The 13,116-nt window shown below is 52.1% G+C and overlaps 1 protein-coding gene across 6 annotated transcripts in view; it reads right to left on the bottom strand.

The window, feature by feature from the left end:
• MACF1 (microtubule actin crosslinking factor 1) overlaps positions 1–8,003 on the bottom strand; it is a 302,250-nt gene extending 294,247 nt beyond the window's left edge. For all 6 annotated transcript variants that reach the window (XM_087820322.1, XM_087820324.1, XM_087820323.1 and 3 more), the window contains exon 1: positions 7,784–8,003. In XM_087820322.1, coding sequence (XP_087676448.1) covers positions 7,784–8,003 — 220 coding nt within the window. The remainder of the gene's footprint in view (positions 1–7,783) is intronic.
• Positions 8,004–13,116: the final 5,113 nt, after the last annotated feature.

The raw sequence follows: 13,116 nt of genomic DNA, 5'->3' as shown, positions 1-13,116 counted from the left end.
AACAACATCTCCCCATCCAATACTACCTCAGGATAGAAACCTACACAGGGGTGGTGACAGGCAACCTGGAAATTGAGCACAAATCCCACAGGCTCTAGAGAGCGGTGGTTGCAGCTCTCGGTTAAGATCAGAGTTGTATGGACAGCTCAGTGCAGGCCTGGAGCACAGGTTCCTCTCATAAGAACAGAATTCTTCCATGATTTTAAAGACCTCAATCCTATTGCATCTCAACTTCGGTATCTTGAGACCGAATCCTCGAAATCCATTTCCAGGGTACTTTCTCAATCACTCTGGCAGGGTCCTGATTCAAATCCCGGATCTAGCCTAGCTCTGACCCTCCTCACACTCTAGCCTAGCTCTGGGCATTCTGGGAGTGGGGCATGAACCTCAAGCTGAAAGGACCAGAACACTGAAAGGGGACACTAACCCTGGGGCCCTGGAGCGGAATTCCTTATGGTGCCTCTGGGAAATGGGTCAAGTGTGATTGGTTCCACTCTTCAGATATGACTACTGGGCAGATAAATCAATAAATTTCTTACTGGGGAAAGGTGGTATAATAGTTTAAAAGTGTAGGAGGTGAAAGTATGTGACTACTCGAACTTCCGTCTATGTAACTGGGGAGGCAGAAGTGGGGTGCGTGAATGAAATACGATTGGCCGCGAACTGATCATTCTTGAATCTGAGTGAAGGGGGTTCATGATACTATTCTCACCGCTTTAGTATATGTCTGAATGCAGAGGATCTGGAATTAGGCCAACCTGAGTCACTGCAATGAATGACTGCAAAGGGCATACTGCACAAGTTGTATTCCAGGGGGCGCCCTACATAGTCCGTAACGCTGTCTCCCAGCTCCGCTCTGCTTACTCTGTGACCTCAGACAAGTTCCTTAACTTTTCCATAAAACAGGGAGAACAGCAACTACCTCCCAGGGTTTGTGAGGATTAAGTGATACACATACAATGCCGGGCACACATCTAGGACTCAGTACACAGTAGCTTTTCCTGCTGTTATTTATGAGGTGACCCCAGCTGGCATCAGCTCTCAGAAGCTCCTGGATTGAGTCCAGAGTTCAACTTCCCAAACCACCCTCAGGATTCTTTAATTCCTAACTCCCACCAGCTGTTCTCTCTTCATTTCCCTTCCTCCCTTTCTACTGAGGCCAAAGAAAGGAGAGCAAGAATAAGAAATAAGCCAACAGCACATGCCTTCTCTCTTCAGGTTGTGTGACAAATTCCTATTTTTTTTTCCAAGTCCCAATGAAGCACTATTGCTGCTCTAAGCTGGGACTGGGGGTGGGAGCAGGGGGAAGCCCCTCCCTCGCAGAACTTCCTCATAAGTCTCTCTGGACTGACAGTGTATACGGCGGCCTTCACAGGTGGGGGCTGGGTTTTCAAGCCCAGGCTGAGCCTAGCACAAAGCAGTCCTAGGAATAGTTGTTAAATGAGCAAGTACATGATCAGTAAATGAGTAAAGGGATGAATCGACACATTCATCAAGGAGCGAACAAGTGTATGAGTTAATGAATGACATTAATGAGAATAGGCAATACAAACCAAGGGCTGACTGCATAGCAGGCACTGAGCCAAACACCTCACTCCCACCATCTCACTTAATCCACCCTGAAAACTCTGTGGTGGCACGCATGGTCCCCCATTTTAACCATGAGAAAGCGAGGCTCAGTGAGGTTAGTAACCTCCTAGGGTCACTCAACTGGCAAGTAATGGAACTGGGACTTCCACTGACTCCCAAAGCCATTCCCCTGAGTGAATGTGTGAGAGAGTGAGCAAACAAGGAAATGAATAAAAAAGGGAAGGAAGAGGGAAGGGCATGGCCAGGGACACACCCCCTAAGGCTCCAGACAGAAGCTTCCCTTTGACCACAAGTCAAAAGCCTGGTACCTTCTAGGGTAAGGGTAAAGCCCAGCTGAGGACAGGAATGTCAGCCCATCATCACTCTTCAAGTTACAGGGGCTCCCAGACCTTCTCTGCAGCAGCATCCTAAGTCTGGGGTGGGGGGGGAGGGGAAGCTGATTCCAGCTAGGAGCACCAGTTCTGCTCCTGCAGGAGAGCCAAGGCAGAGCCAGGAAGCTGGCCAGCTTCTACCTGACAGGTGGCAACAGGCAAACCCAAGGCCAAATCACAACAGGTCCTAGCCGCAGTAACTGGCCAGGCTCAGGACAGCACTTTGGTGATGATGGGTCATTAATACTCACACTCAGGTATGTTCACAGACCTTTCCCCAGGGGAAGGACTGCTGAAATAAAGTACAAATGCAGCCCTAAATCCTGCTGCATTGTCAGCTCCTCTGGTGGCATCTAATCTCGAATCCCATGGGAAAGAAATGACAGCCTTCCACAGTTCTGAAATTAACCAGTCCTTCCTCCACATTCCTAACCTCAGGCCTTGGCTGCTCCAGAAAGGTATGAATGAGTCAGATTGCCATTCCAAACCTTTCTCCATGTCACCTGGCAAGTCACTAGAAAAACAAGATGGGACATGTGTCCTACAGACAGCATGAAGGTGGCACTTTGCAATGTGCAACCACCTTCCCTTACCAGGTGGGGTCCCACAGGAACCCTGAGCCTCAGAGAAAGGACAGCCTGGCTGTCTTTTTAGCTGCCTGCACAGAATTCTGCCCACGTGGTCATTTTCCATCCCTCCAGCTACTGTGACCCAGATTTACTTTCAAAGAGCTGGAGCTGAGCTGGTGGTATGTAGCTACAATTCATTCTGCCCCACTTTCAGGAAACTCTCTTCTCTCATCTCTCTGCCACTAAAACCAAGCTCCAGGACAGGGCCAGGGACTCTGAGGGTACCGTCCAAAAGTAAAGAAACTGGGAAGGAGAAAAGCTGGAAAGGAGAGAGCCTCCTTAGGTGCAAAACTTGAACAGCTTCAGGGTAAGGAAGGTTGTCTGCTCTGCAGTAAGAGTTCCCAGTGGAACTGTTTTTAGGGCCCATTTCCCACTGCTGTATTCCCTCTTCCCACCAGGGCTTGGCCAGAAAAAAAAAACACTTCCATCTACTCTCTGACAAAGCCCTAGAGTGAACAAAAGAAAGGGATGGAACCAAGAGGCCTGGAGCCCCTTCCATGCTTGCCAGGGAAACTGCTGCCTTCCTGGAGTCTCTGCCTCTTCTAACTGCCCAGGCAAGTTACAAGGAATGACACTGCTAAGAGTAGTAACAGGCATGTTAACCTCTGTTTTCTGAGTACATTCTGATTCTCATTCAATGATCATTCGAAGCCGACTATATCATTTCCCTTTTACAAATATGGAAATTGAGGCTTTAAAAAGTGAAGCCATTTGCCCAAGTTTTCTGGTTCAAGATCCAGTTGTCTCCACAGTACCTGGCACACAGCTAGAGCTAAATCCATTTTTTTAAAAATTGAATGAATGAATGAATGAATGAATGAATGAATGAATGAACAAGCAGAGAGGCTCCTTCTCAGAGCTCCCATCCTGGAGGAGAGATGCACGGAGTAGTAGGCTCCGTCCATGCACATTCAGGGTTATCTGTCCCCAGGCAGGCCCGAGTGAATCCAGCAGCTGAGCTTAGGCTCTGAAAGCAGGAGCAAATACCACCATCATACGAGCTGCATTTCACAGCCTCACTGAGTCTCTAGATTCCAGAGCCTAGACTCACAGAGTGAGATCCTGGGACAATACCAGGAAGGGTAAGATGGGAACTCCTGAATACAGTGAGCTCCAGATCTGGTAGGGGAAACGTACTTGGAAAAAATGAACTTTAATATAAGACCAAATGAAACAAGGGTTGGTAGAGATACAATTGCCATCTAACTGGAGAGATCAGGGAAGGCTTCTTGGGGGAGGCCATACTGGAGCAGATGTAGGGGGTGATGATTTCACCAGCACCTACTGAGGGGCTCCCAAGAATGAATCCTATAGATGCTTTCTACTGGTTAACAGGAGGCCAGTCCTTAGCCTTGAGTCACTGTTTCCCCCTCTTTCACAATACACACAGGAATGCAATTATTTTTTCCCCTCTGTCCTCTCAACTAGACTGAGTTCCATGAAGAAGGGACCACATCTTCAGCCATCTTCGAATATCAATGCTAAGTATAAAGAGGCCCCCAAATATGTGATGTTATGTGGATGAATACCTGATTGATAGGTGGGTGGTGAATCCCTCATGCACCCAACCCAACCCCAAGCCCAAACACGATCCCCTCTTCCAGACACTTTACTGCCATCTGCAGGAAACTTGTCACAATAAATATACAAATCTATAATGACAAGCCTGAATGGCTCCCCCTAGAGTTATGCTGTATGCAAGGGTGTGACACTGCTCTGCACTTTGTTTCTCCCCCACTTCCCACAAGCCCCAGAGATACAGCCTTCTTTCCTCTCCCCTTTTCTACCCTGTGGAGTTAAGCTTCTTTCTAGAGTAACTTCCCCAGCTCCCCAATTCCTTGTTACCCTTGCACCAATGAGTTGTTCACTGCTGACAGAAAGCCACAGGGAAAGAGGCAAAGTTTCCTAGATCTTTGTCTCTGTCTTTTTCTATAAGCCAGGATCTTGCAGTCTCTCCCAGAAGTGACCAGAAGGTCTCTCAGGTAAATCTGGAGGCTGAGTCAACTATTTATACTGTCATCTACAGAAGAGTCAGGCTGGCCTGGTTGCCAGGTATTGCCTAAGGAAATGGAAATAACAGTACACCTGGAGTTAGAAGGCCTGGGTCTACCAGTCCTGTGTGACTACAGGTAGTTCGTTAAACCCTCTAGGCCTCAGATCCTAACATGTGTCCTAACTAATGCAGAGTTATTATGAAATCTCTATGTAAACCATGTTGATCAACAGAAACAAGGCATTCACATTAATGACTACTGCTCTATGTCAATGTGGCTGGGCTTAGGGAGTTGAAAGTAGGGCTGGCAAAGAAGAGAGAGAGAAAAACAGAGGGAAAGCATTAGGATGGGAAGAATCAGTTACAGCATGCGTGGAGCCCCTCAAACCTGTTCTGCTTTTGTAGACTGAGATCAGCAGCTTTCTCAGCCCTGACATGCCTTTCCACTCTGACATGTGATCAGCAGGGGTTCCCCACCAGGTGTCCCAAGCACAGGTGAAGCCCTGAGACCAGCTTAAGACACCAGTGGGGTCAGGGAAGGGGGAGGTCTCTGTATTTGGTGAGACTGATTCAGACACCCCCACTTGGCTTCCTAACCCAGACCCATGGAGAGGAGAAAACTGTATAGGCCAGAGCCAGCTTCCACGTTTCCTCCCAGAATGCAAGTTCTAGCTTCAGAGAGCCTCAGAGCACCCAGGGTCTCCCAGACACACCCTTCCTGCTCCTCACTGGAAAGATTCCCTGCAGAGTAAGGCTGTCTGTTTAATTACTAGAACCCCCACGGTGTTCTAAAAATCAAAGGAAGATTGCAGCCAGGCCCTGAAGTAGCAGTCCCGCCCCCTCTGCTGCCTCTCTTCTCTCCTAAGAAAACACGCCCAAACTCATCGCCCAAGTTATTTTTAACCGTGGCAGCTTCCCCATTTTCAGCCTCTCTGGCCCAGCCCCCTCCTCAAGACAGTCACTGGCAGCGTCAGGATGTAAAGAAGATCAGCATGGATGCCGAACACAGCACAGCGCCCGCCGCCCCTTTGCTCAGTTGACCCGGCAGCATCCTGAGGGGCTTTGCCTGGGTTGAGTCCACTCCACTTGTGTTCTAGACTCAGAATGTTAAGCAGCAGGCAACTCATCCTGTAGGGCTCCTCGGAGAAGACCAGAAGGGGAAATCATCACAAAGGAATCTATAAGTGTGTATGTGTGATGGAGGAGCAGTTAGGGGTACAAGGAAGGGAGGAGGCACCTCCACTCTGACTCCTTCTAGAGAATGAGGGGTTTGTAAGTCCAGAGGCCCCAGAGTTGTGGCCCTTCAAGGCGGGGAACTATAAAACCCTTCCTCCCCCCTTCCGACAGCTCTAAAAACTCTACTCATTGGCTGATGCCACAGGCCCAAAGGGTCTTTCCTCCAAGGGCTCCCTACTGCACACCAGAAGTTCAAACTCTCCAGCCTGTCTCCCAGGTCTCCTGCCTTGCAGCTCACCTCCTCTAAAAATCCTTTCCTGACTACTGGAGCCCACAGAATGTCTAGCTTGCCATTACAGCCCACTGCCTGTTCCTGGATCACAATCTGTCACATATCCTCCCCTACACACTCCTTGCATTCATCCAGTCATTCAATATCGGCCGATCTCCAACATGCACAAGGCCCTGTGCAAGTAGCTGGGGTGAAAACATAAACAAGACACAGTCCCGAGGGAGTGACAGGCACCCTGTGGGATAACTGCTATCCTGGGCAAAGGAACACGGAGGAGAGAGAAGTATGAATACGAGAGCGGAGGAGGGAGCTTTGGATACCACTGGGGCCTTAGGGACAGAGGATATGGCACTTAAAGGAGGTGATGGGGTTCCTTGCAGAGAAGTTAGAGTACAGAGGTCCGATCCTGCAAGATGCGCAGGTCTGGGGTCAAGGTACAGTTCAAGTGGCAGGGTGCTTGGGGGTGCAAGGTGAAGCTGCAGAGGTAGACTGGGGCCTGGCTTTAATGGGTCTTTGTGCTGTAGTCTTTATTTCACAGGCAATGATGGGCCAAAGGAGGTTTATAAGCAGCTGAGTAACAGCTGTCAGATGGTGGGTGACATGTCCAGGTGAGGATGATTAAAGCAGAGGGGGACAGGGGCATTATTTGAGAGACACAAAAGCAGGACAGGTTTCGGTGATGGAATGAAAGTGGGCGATGTTACTGAATTAGCTGCAGGCACTGCTCTGTCTGTTGTCTGTCTTTCTGTCTGCACTCTGGCGCCAACACCTGCCGACATGCTGAGCACAACCCACAGAAGCAGCTCTGGATGCCTTCAGTGGAAGCAGCAGAGAGAGCACTTCACAAAGCTCTTCACTGAGCCAAAAAACATGCTAAGAGCTTCACATACATTATCTTATCCAAGCCTCAAGGCTGCCCTGCACAGGGAGCATTCTTAAGATGGGGAAACTGAGGCTCAGCCAGGATAAGAGGCTTGCCCAGAGACACACAGCTGGTCAGGGGCAGGGCCACAATCTAGCACTGGCCTCTCTGATTCCAAAACCTGCACTCATAACCACTGCACCACACTACTCTGCTGCTTGGCAAAGGAGAAGCAGGCACCTCCCACCACAGGAGGAGGCCGCCCAGCCCTCGCACTTCAGATAGGGTAAGCGTGTACACACTTTTAGAAGGCAATGTGAGTGACACTGCCCAGCCCAAGGACTTTAATCCAAGGAAATAACTCAACAGAAGTCCAGTGTTATTATTCATAGAGATGTTCACTGCAGCATTGTCTATTACGGAGAGAAAGTGAAAAGTGAACAGGGTTTTAAAAATCACGAAATCTTATTACACAGCCTTTAAAAATGGTAACTATAAAGACTAAGCTGTAATATGGAAAATCTTTTTCTTATAAAAGTAAGGGGAAAAGTCAGATCTAGAATGGCCCATAAGCCATGAAGGCAGCTGCATGGAACATACAACTGCATGGGGACAAAGGCAGGGGAGACGTCGTAAAAATGAAAACAGGTCTCGTGCTAGCATGGAGGGATTGGGGTGGCAGGTTTTCCTCTTTCAAGTTTTTCTTTAATGTTACTTTGTCATCTTTCCAGTAGTAATACTAACAAATCTGATTCCAGCTGCCTTGTCAGAGAGCCCTGGGTTGGACCCCTGCACTGCCGGCCAGCCAGTGCTCAGTGGCCCATTCCCCCAGAGCGCCAAGGCCCCCAGCGCGCTCCGGGCCTCTCTTACCAGCGACTCTGACCACAGCACGCTCCGCAGGGTCCAACACCGAATCCTGGCTTTTCCGCTTTTTCTGCTCATGCAGTGGCAGGTTCCAGGGTAAGGTGTCCCCTGGGGGACAGGGAGACAGGCTCCCTGACCGCTCGCTCCTGTAAGACCGCTCGCTCCGACATGACCGCTCGCTCCGGCATGACCGCTCACTGAGCGTTTCTTCATCTGAGGAAGACATGGCCCGGGTAGGGCTGCAGCAGCAGGGCCCCGGGGGCCCAGGGAGAAATGATCTGGAAGAAAGAGGAGTGCACTGTGAACAGAACGAAGGGGTCACTAAAGGAACACTGGGACTCTAGAGATAGAGGTTCTAGTTTTGGTTCTGCCACTGATTTCATCTCTCTGAACCTCAGTTTCTTCATCTGGAAAATGGGTTGATGATAATTCGTGGTAATACCAATTCACGAGGTTTTGGGGAAATCACCTGAGGTAATATATATGAAGATGTCTATAAATCTTAAAACACTGTATAAAAGGCAGCTCCTATTACGAATAACCACTATGATTGCTACTTGGTACATCTGGAGGATTAAGTTTACAGGTTCCACAGATTGAAAGATGTGGATTCAAATTCTACCGCACCACTTACTAGCTGTATGACACTGGGGAAGCCATTTAACCTCTTTGAGCCTCAACATCCTCACCTAGAAAATGGGAATGATGACAGCACATAACCTGACAGGGTTGTTTGCGAGGAATAAATGAGATCTTGCAGATAGAGTACTTAACAGTGTCCGGCGTCCAATAAGCACTCAATAAACAGATTCCTGTTCTACTTACCTCCCAGGAATGTTATAAGGATAAAATAGGGCAACAGATGGAAAGTATTTTCAAAAGCTAAAGGAAGATCTCACTGGCAAGCACGAAGCAAAGCATGAGCTAGAATAGGCAGAAATTCCTTATTCCTCCCATTCTGTCACTGGCAGATATATTAGGAAAAGTTCTAAACTTGGAGCAAGACAGGCCTGGGTATAAATTCTGGCTCGGCCACTTACAATTGGTGTGATCTGGGGCAAGTCACTTCACCTCTCTGAGACTCAGTTTCCTCATCTGCAAAATGGGGGTAATGTTTCACCTGAGAGGATGTTCCAAGACCCCAGTGAAATGCAAATGTAAAACTGGCTGACACCATGCATGGCACACAACAGGCATTAGATATAATGTCCATTTGCTTATCCCAAGGGCTGCAGGAATAAGAGGCACAGCATGGGGAGTGGGAGAGGTGGTACAGAAAGTCAGTTTTTCTGGTCAGTTTAGCTAGTGGAGCTAGCTGAGAGGAAACAATCATTCTGGGGCCAGCTGGGCTCCACCAGCCAGGCTGGGCAGCCTTCCCTCAGCCAGGCCAAGCTCACTTCCCAGAACCATCTGCTACACATGGCCCACCACCCCAACGGCCTCATCAAAGCCTGGATGGAGCATGCCTTCAGCTACCAGCCTCCCTGTGGGCCCCATATTCAGCCCAAGTAACCAGCTCTCACGGTAGCTCTAGTGTCCCTGGGAGGGCAGGAGACCAAGGACTTTCCCTTAGGGGGGAACACCTGCACACAGCTGTAAGGAGTCAGGGAGGCGGCCTAAATGACTGGACACCATGGATCTCTGGGCACAGATCCTCTGGAATTCCGGGAATCTCAGCCCGGAGGCAGCAAGGGGCAGAGAGAGCCTCCGGGGTCACTGGCAGATCCCCACCGTAGGCACAGAATTCGAACAGATAACAAAAGAAACATCAAACAGAGCAAGAGGCCTCTAGGCAGCCTCAGGCAGACAGAACAGCCCTGCCAGGGTGCCTCCTGTGCAGTAGCATACGAACCCTCTTCCTATGGAACATAAAAAAGGAATCCAGCCACAGAAGACAGAAAGGAGAGGCCCAGGTCCTGGCACATCTTTGCCCGTGTTCCGAGCATTTTCCCCTCCCCCCAATTACCTTCTGGTGCCACCTCCCACCTCTTTTAGCAGATCAGGTGCTGAAGTGACTGCCCCCACCGCCGGGAAATTCAGGCCATGCTTCCATCCCTACCCTGAGCCCTGGACAAGGAAACGCCCCTCCTCTCAGACCACCTGCTTCATCCCAGATCCGCCCATCCCTCCCCAAGAGGCCCATGTTACTACAAAGGCCCGCTCATCCCAGGCCTCCTCCCCAAGAAACCGGCCCTCCACGGCTCTACCCGGGTCAGTCTCTCGACCCCCACAAACACCTGTTTGACCTCGGGGTTCTCGCCCCACCCCTCGGTCACCTGAGTCACTCCATCAATCCCGGGTTCACGGGAGCGCGCGCCCACGCCCCCAACCCGCTCCTAGGGCTGCAGGCCGGGTGTGCGACCCGCGCCTCACCTGGCGCCCTCCCGCCGCGGCCCTCCCCGCACCTCACCCGCTCCTCCTTCCCCGCGACGCGAGACGGGGCGCGCCGCGAGCCGGGGGTGACGCGGGTGGGTCCGCGCGCCCGCCGCGCGCGGCTGACAAAGAGCGGGGCCGCGCCATGTGTACGCGCAACGGGACCCGGCGGACGCGGAGGCCAGCGGCCGAGACCTGGGGCCGGGAAGCGACCTTCCCTGCCCGGCCCGGCGCGCTCCCGCAGGTCTCTCTCCCGGCCCGAGAGGGCTCGGTGTCCCATTTTCCCGGAGAACACGCCTCTCTTTGGCCCCAGCTGGGCCCCCCGAAGGGATACCCCAGCTCGGCGCGCTCGGCGATACCCGGCGCGGGCCACCGGAGCTGCAGGTGCGAGGCGGCACGGCTGCGATGCCCGCGCCTGTCAACCCGCCTTTCGCGGCTGCCAGCCACCAGGGATCGGGCGCGGCCGCCCCGCGCGTCAAGCACGCGCCCCGCCGCCACCGCGCACCCCGTGCCATCAGGCAGGAGCCTGCCTCCAGCCCGCGCCCCGCTCCTTACCCTGGGAGCCCAAGGAGGGAAGACCGGCTGGCGACAGCAGCAAGGCGGCGGCGGCGGCGGCGGCGGCGGGGCGCGCCCCGGGCTGTAGCGCAGTGGAGAGGAGCGCAGCCTGCGGAGCCGAGGGGAGCGGCTCCCACAATGGCCGAGCTCAGGAGCCGAGCCCCCCGCCCCCCGCGCCCTAGCGGCAGCGGCTGAAGCGGATCCGGCGCAGCCGCCCAACCCGCTCCCCCACCCCCGGCGCCGACACCGCCCCCCGCCCTCCGATGCGCGCTCCCCCCGCCCTGCACCCCACCCGAGGCCGCTTCCGACCTCCCCGCGCGACCCTGCCCGAGGGCCGTCCCGCGCCCCCCCCCCCCACACACACACTGACCCGGCGTCCTCTCGCCTCCCGGAGCCCAATCTCTCGTCCCTCTCCCCACAACTCCTCCCCTGCGGCCCCCGGTGTCCCCGGGCCAACTCGCACTCCCACATTCCCCGCCCTCCGCTCCGGCACCCTCTCCGCGCGGGCCCCGCGGCCGCCAGCTGACCCTGGCCTGGCTTACCCGGCCCGCCCCTGGAAGCGCCGCGCCGCGGGCCGCGGAGTCGCTCTCAGCCCGGAACCCGGTTCTGGAACAGCCCGTTCCTCTGCCTGCCCCTCTCTTGCCCTAAACCCACGTTCCGTTCCCCGGCCTGGAGCTCCCGCTCCCCAAGAGCACCCCGCCGCTCCGCGTACTCGCCTGGCTTCAGGCACTGAATGTAGGAGAGACCAGAAGGAGGCCCCATCTTCCCCGCGGGGTAAAGGGCAGAGGGGAACCAGGCCCGGGAAGGAACTCAGACTCCTGTTTAGACAGCATCAACCTTGGAAGAGGCTTCATCCACTGAGAAAACATTTATTGACTTCCTTATGCACGCTCTGCCTAGGAACACAGAAAATAAGAGCCAGGAATGCCTTCAGTTCTCTCACAGGGCAGATAAGTGGCTATGTCAGAGAAGGGAGGGTATTTGCCTAAAGTCACCCCAACAGTAACTTGCATAGCAACAGCTACTGTTTGGGCATGCCTCCTGGAAACCGTGACAGTGCTTTACCTGGTCATGCCATATCTAATCCTCAAAACCCTATTTATTCATTCCACAAATACCTACCGAACATCTACCACGTGCCAGATCCTGTGTTTGGTGCTAAGGATACAATGATGGACAGGATACATCTGGCCCCTGCCCATTGACTCCACTGGGCTTAGCAGTAAAGATAGACAGTTAGATATAAATCATAAAGCATCCCATGAGGCAGTATTATGATCCTCCATTTCTGGCTGTAGAAAGGGATTAGATGATTTACTCAGCCATCTGGAAAGAAAGTATCCAATACAGGACTGCAATCCATGTCTTCAGGCAACACCCTATGTTCTTTTTTTTCTTCACTGTAACTGTTGGGAAAATGTGGGTTGGACCAATTTACAGAGGCCCTCGAGCTTCAAACTAAGAAATTTAGTCTGAATTATATGGTTACGAACAGTCAAGAAAAGTGGAAAACAGAAGAGGGAAGGTATCTCAAGGACCGGTACGAGATGGGTGTGGATGGCTATGCCAGGAGACCATTACAATAGTCCCAGCAAAAGATGAGAAAGCTGCCTGGCTGGGCGTAGCTCAGCGGTTGAGCGTGGACCTAGGATCCAGGCAATCAGGGTTCGATTCCCTGTCAGGGCACATGCCCGGGTTGTGGGCTCGATCAATGGCTCTCTCATCATTGATGTTTCTGTCTCTCTCTCCCTCTCCTTTCCTCTCTCTGACATCAATAAAGATATATTAAAAAAAAAAAAAAAAAAAAGATGAGAAAGCTCTGATCCCAAGAAGGAACAGGGGGATGGGAAGGGATGATTTCCACCCCCTGAAACCTTCTGTGTTCTCCCACATTAAATAAGGGAAAGGAACCACCATTTACTAAACTCCTAGTGACCACTAGACAATGCCCTGGCATTTTGCGTATATTATCTGGTTAAATCTTCCCCATAACTCTGTGCGGTAGATACCTTTATTATCCTCAACTTACAAATAAGGAAACTACTGAGAGGTCAAATAATTACTGAAGCCCACAAAGCAAACTAGTGTTGCATCTTGGGTTAGAGCCCAGGCCTGTCTCCAAACCTCATGCTGAAATTGTTGCTCTCACTGTCTGAAGCCAAGGCAAAGAGCCCAAGTCCTTTAACTCAGCCAAGAGTTCTTTTCCCTGGACCACAGGTACCTCTGAGACTTCCAGAGAAAGGTCAGAAGTCCATAATTGTAACCTAAACCATACCTAGGCCAGTAGGAACATCATTCCACAGAAGCCTGCAGAGGCCTCAGCCCAGGAGAATTCGGCCTGATCCTAAAAAGAAATTATTCTCAGCTTAGAAATGAGTGCAAAAGCCCTTCCCTGGTGAGAGGGGAACATG

This window comes from Miniopterus natalensis, chromosome 9, assembly GCF_054644295.1.
Source record: "Miniopterus natalensis isolate mMinNat1 chromosome 9, mMinNat1.hap1, whole genome shotgun sequence".
NCBI lineage: Eukaryota > Metazoa > Chordata > Mammalia > Chiroptera > Miniopteridae > Miniopterus > Miniopterus natalensis.
The sequence above is the reverse complement of the archived record's forward strand: the minus strand, read 5'-3'. Positions and strand labels throughout refer to the sequence as shown.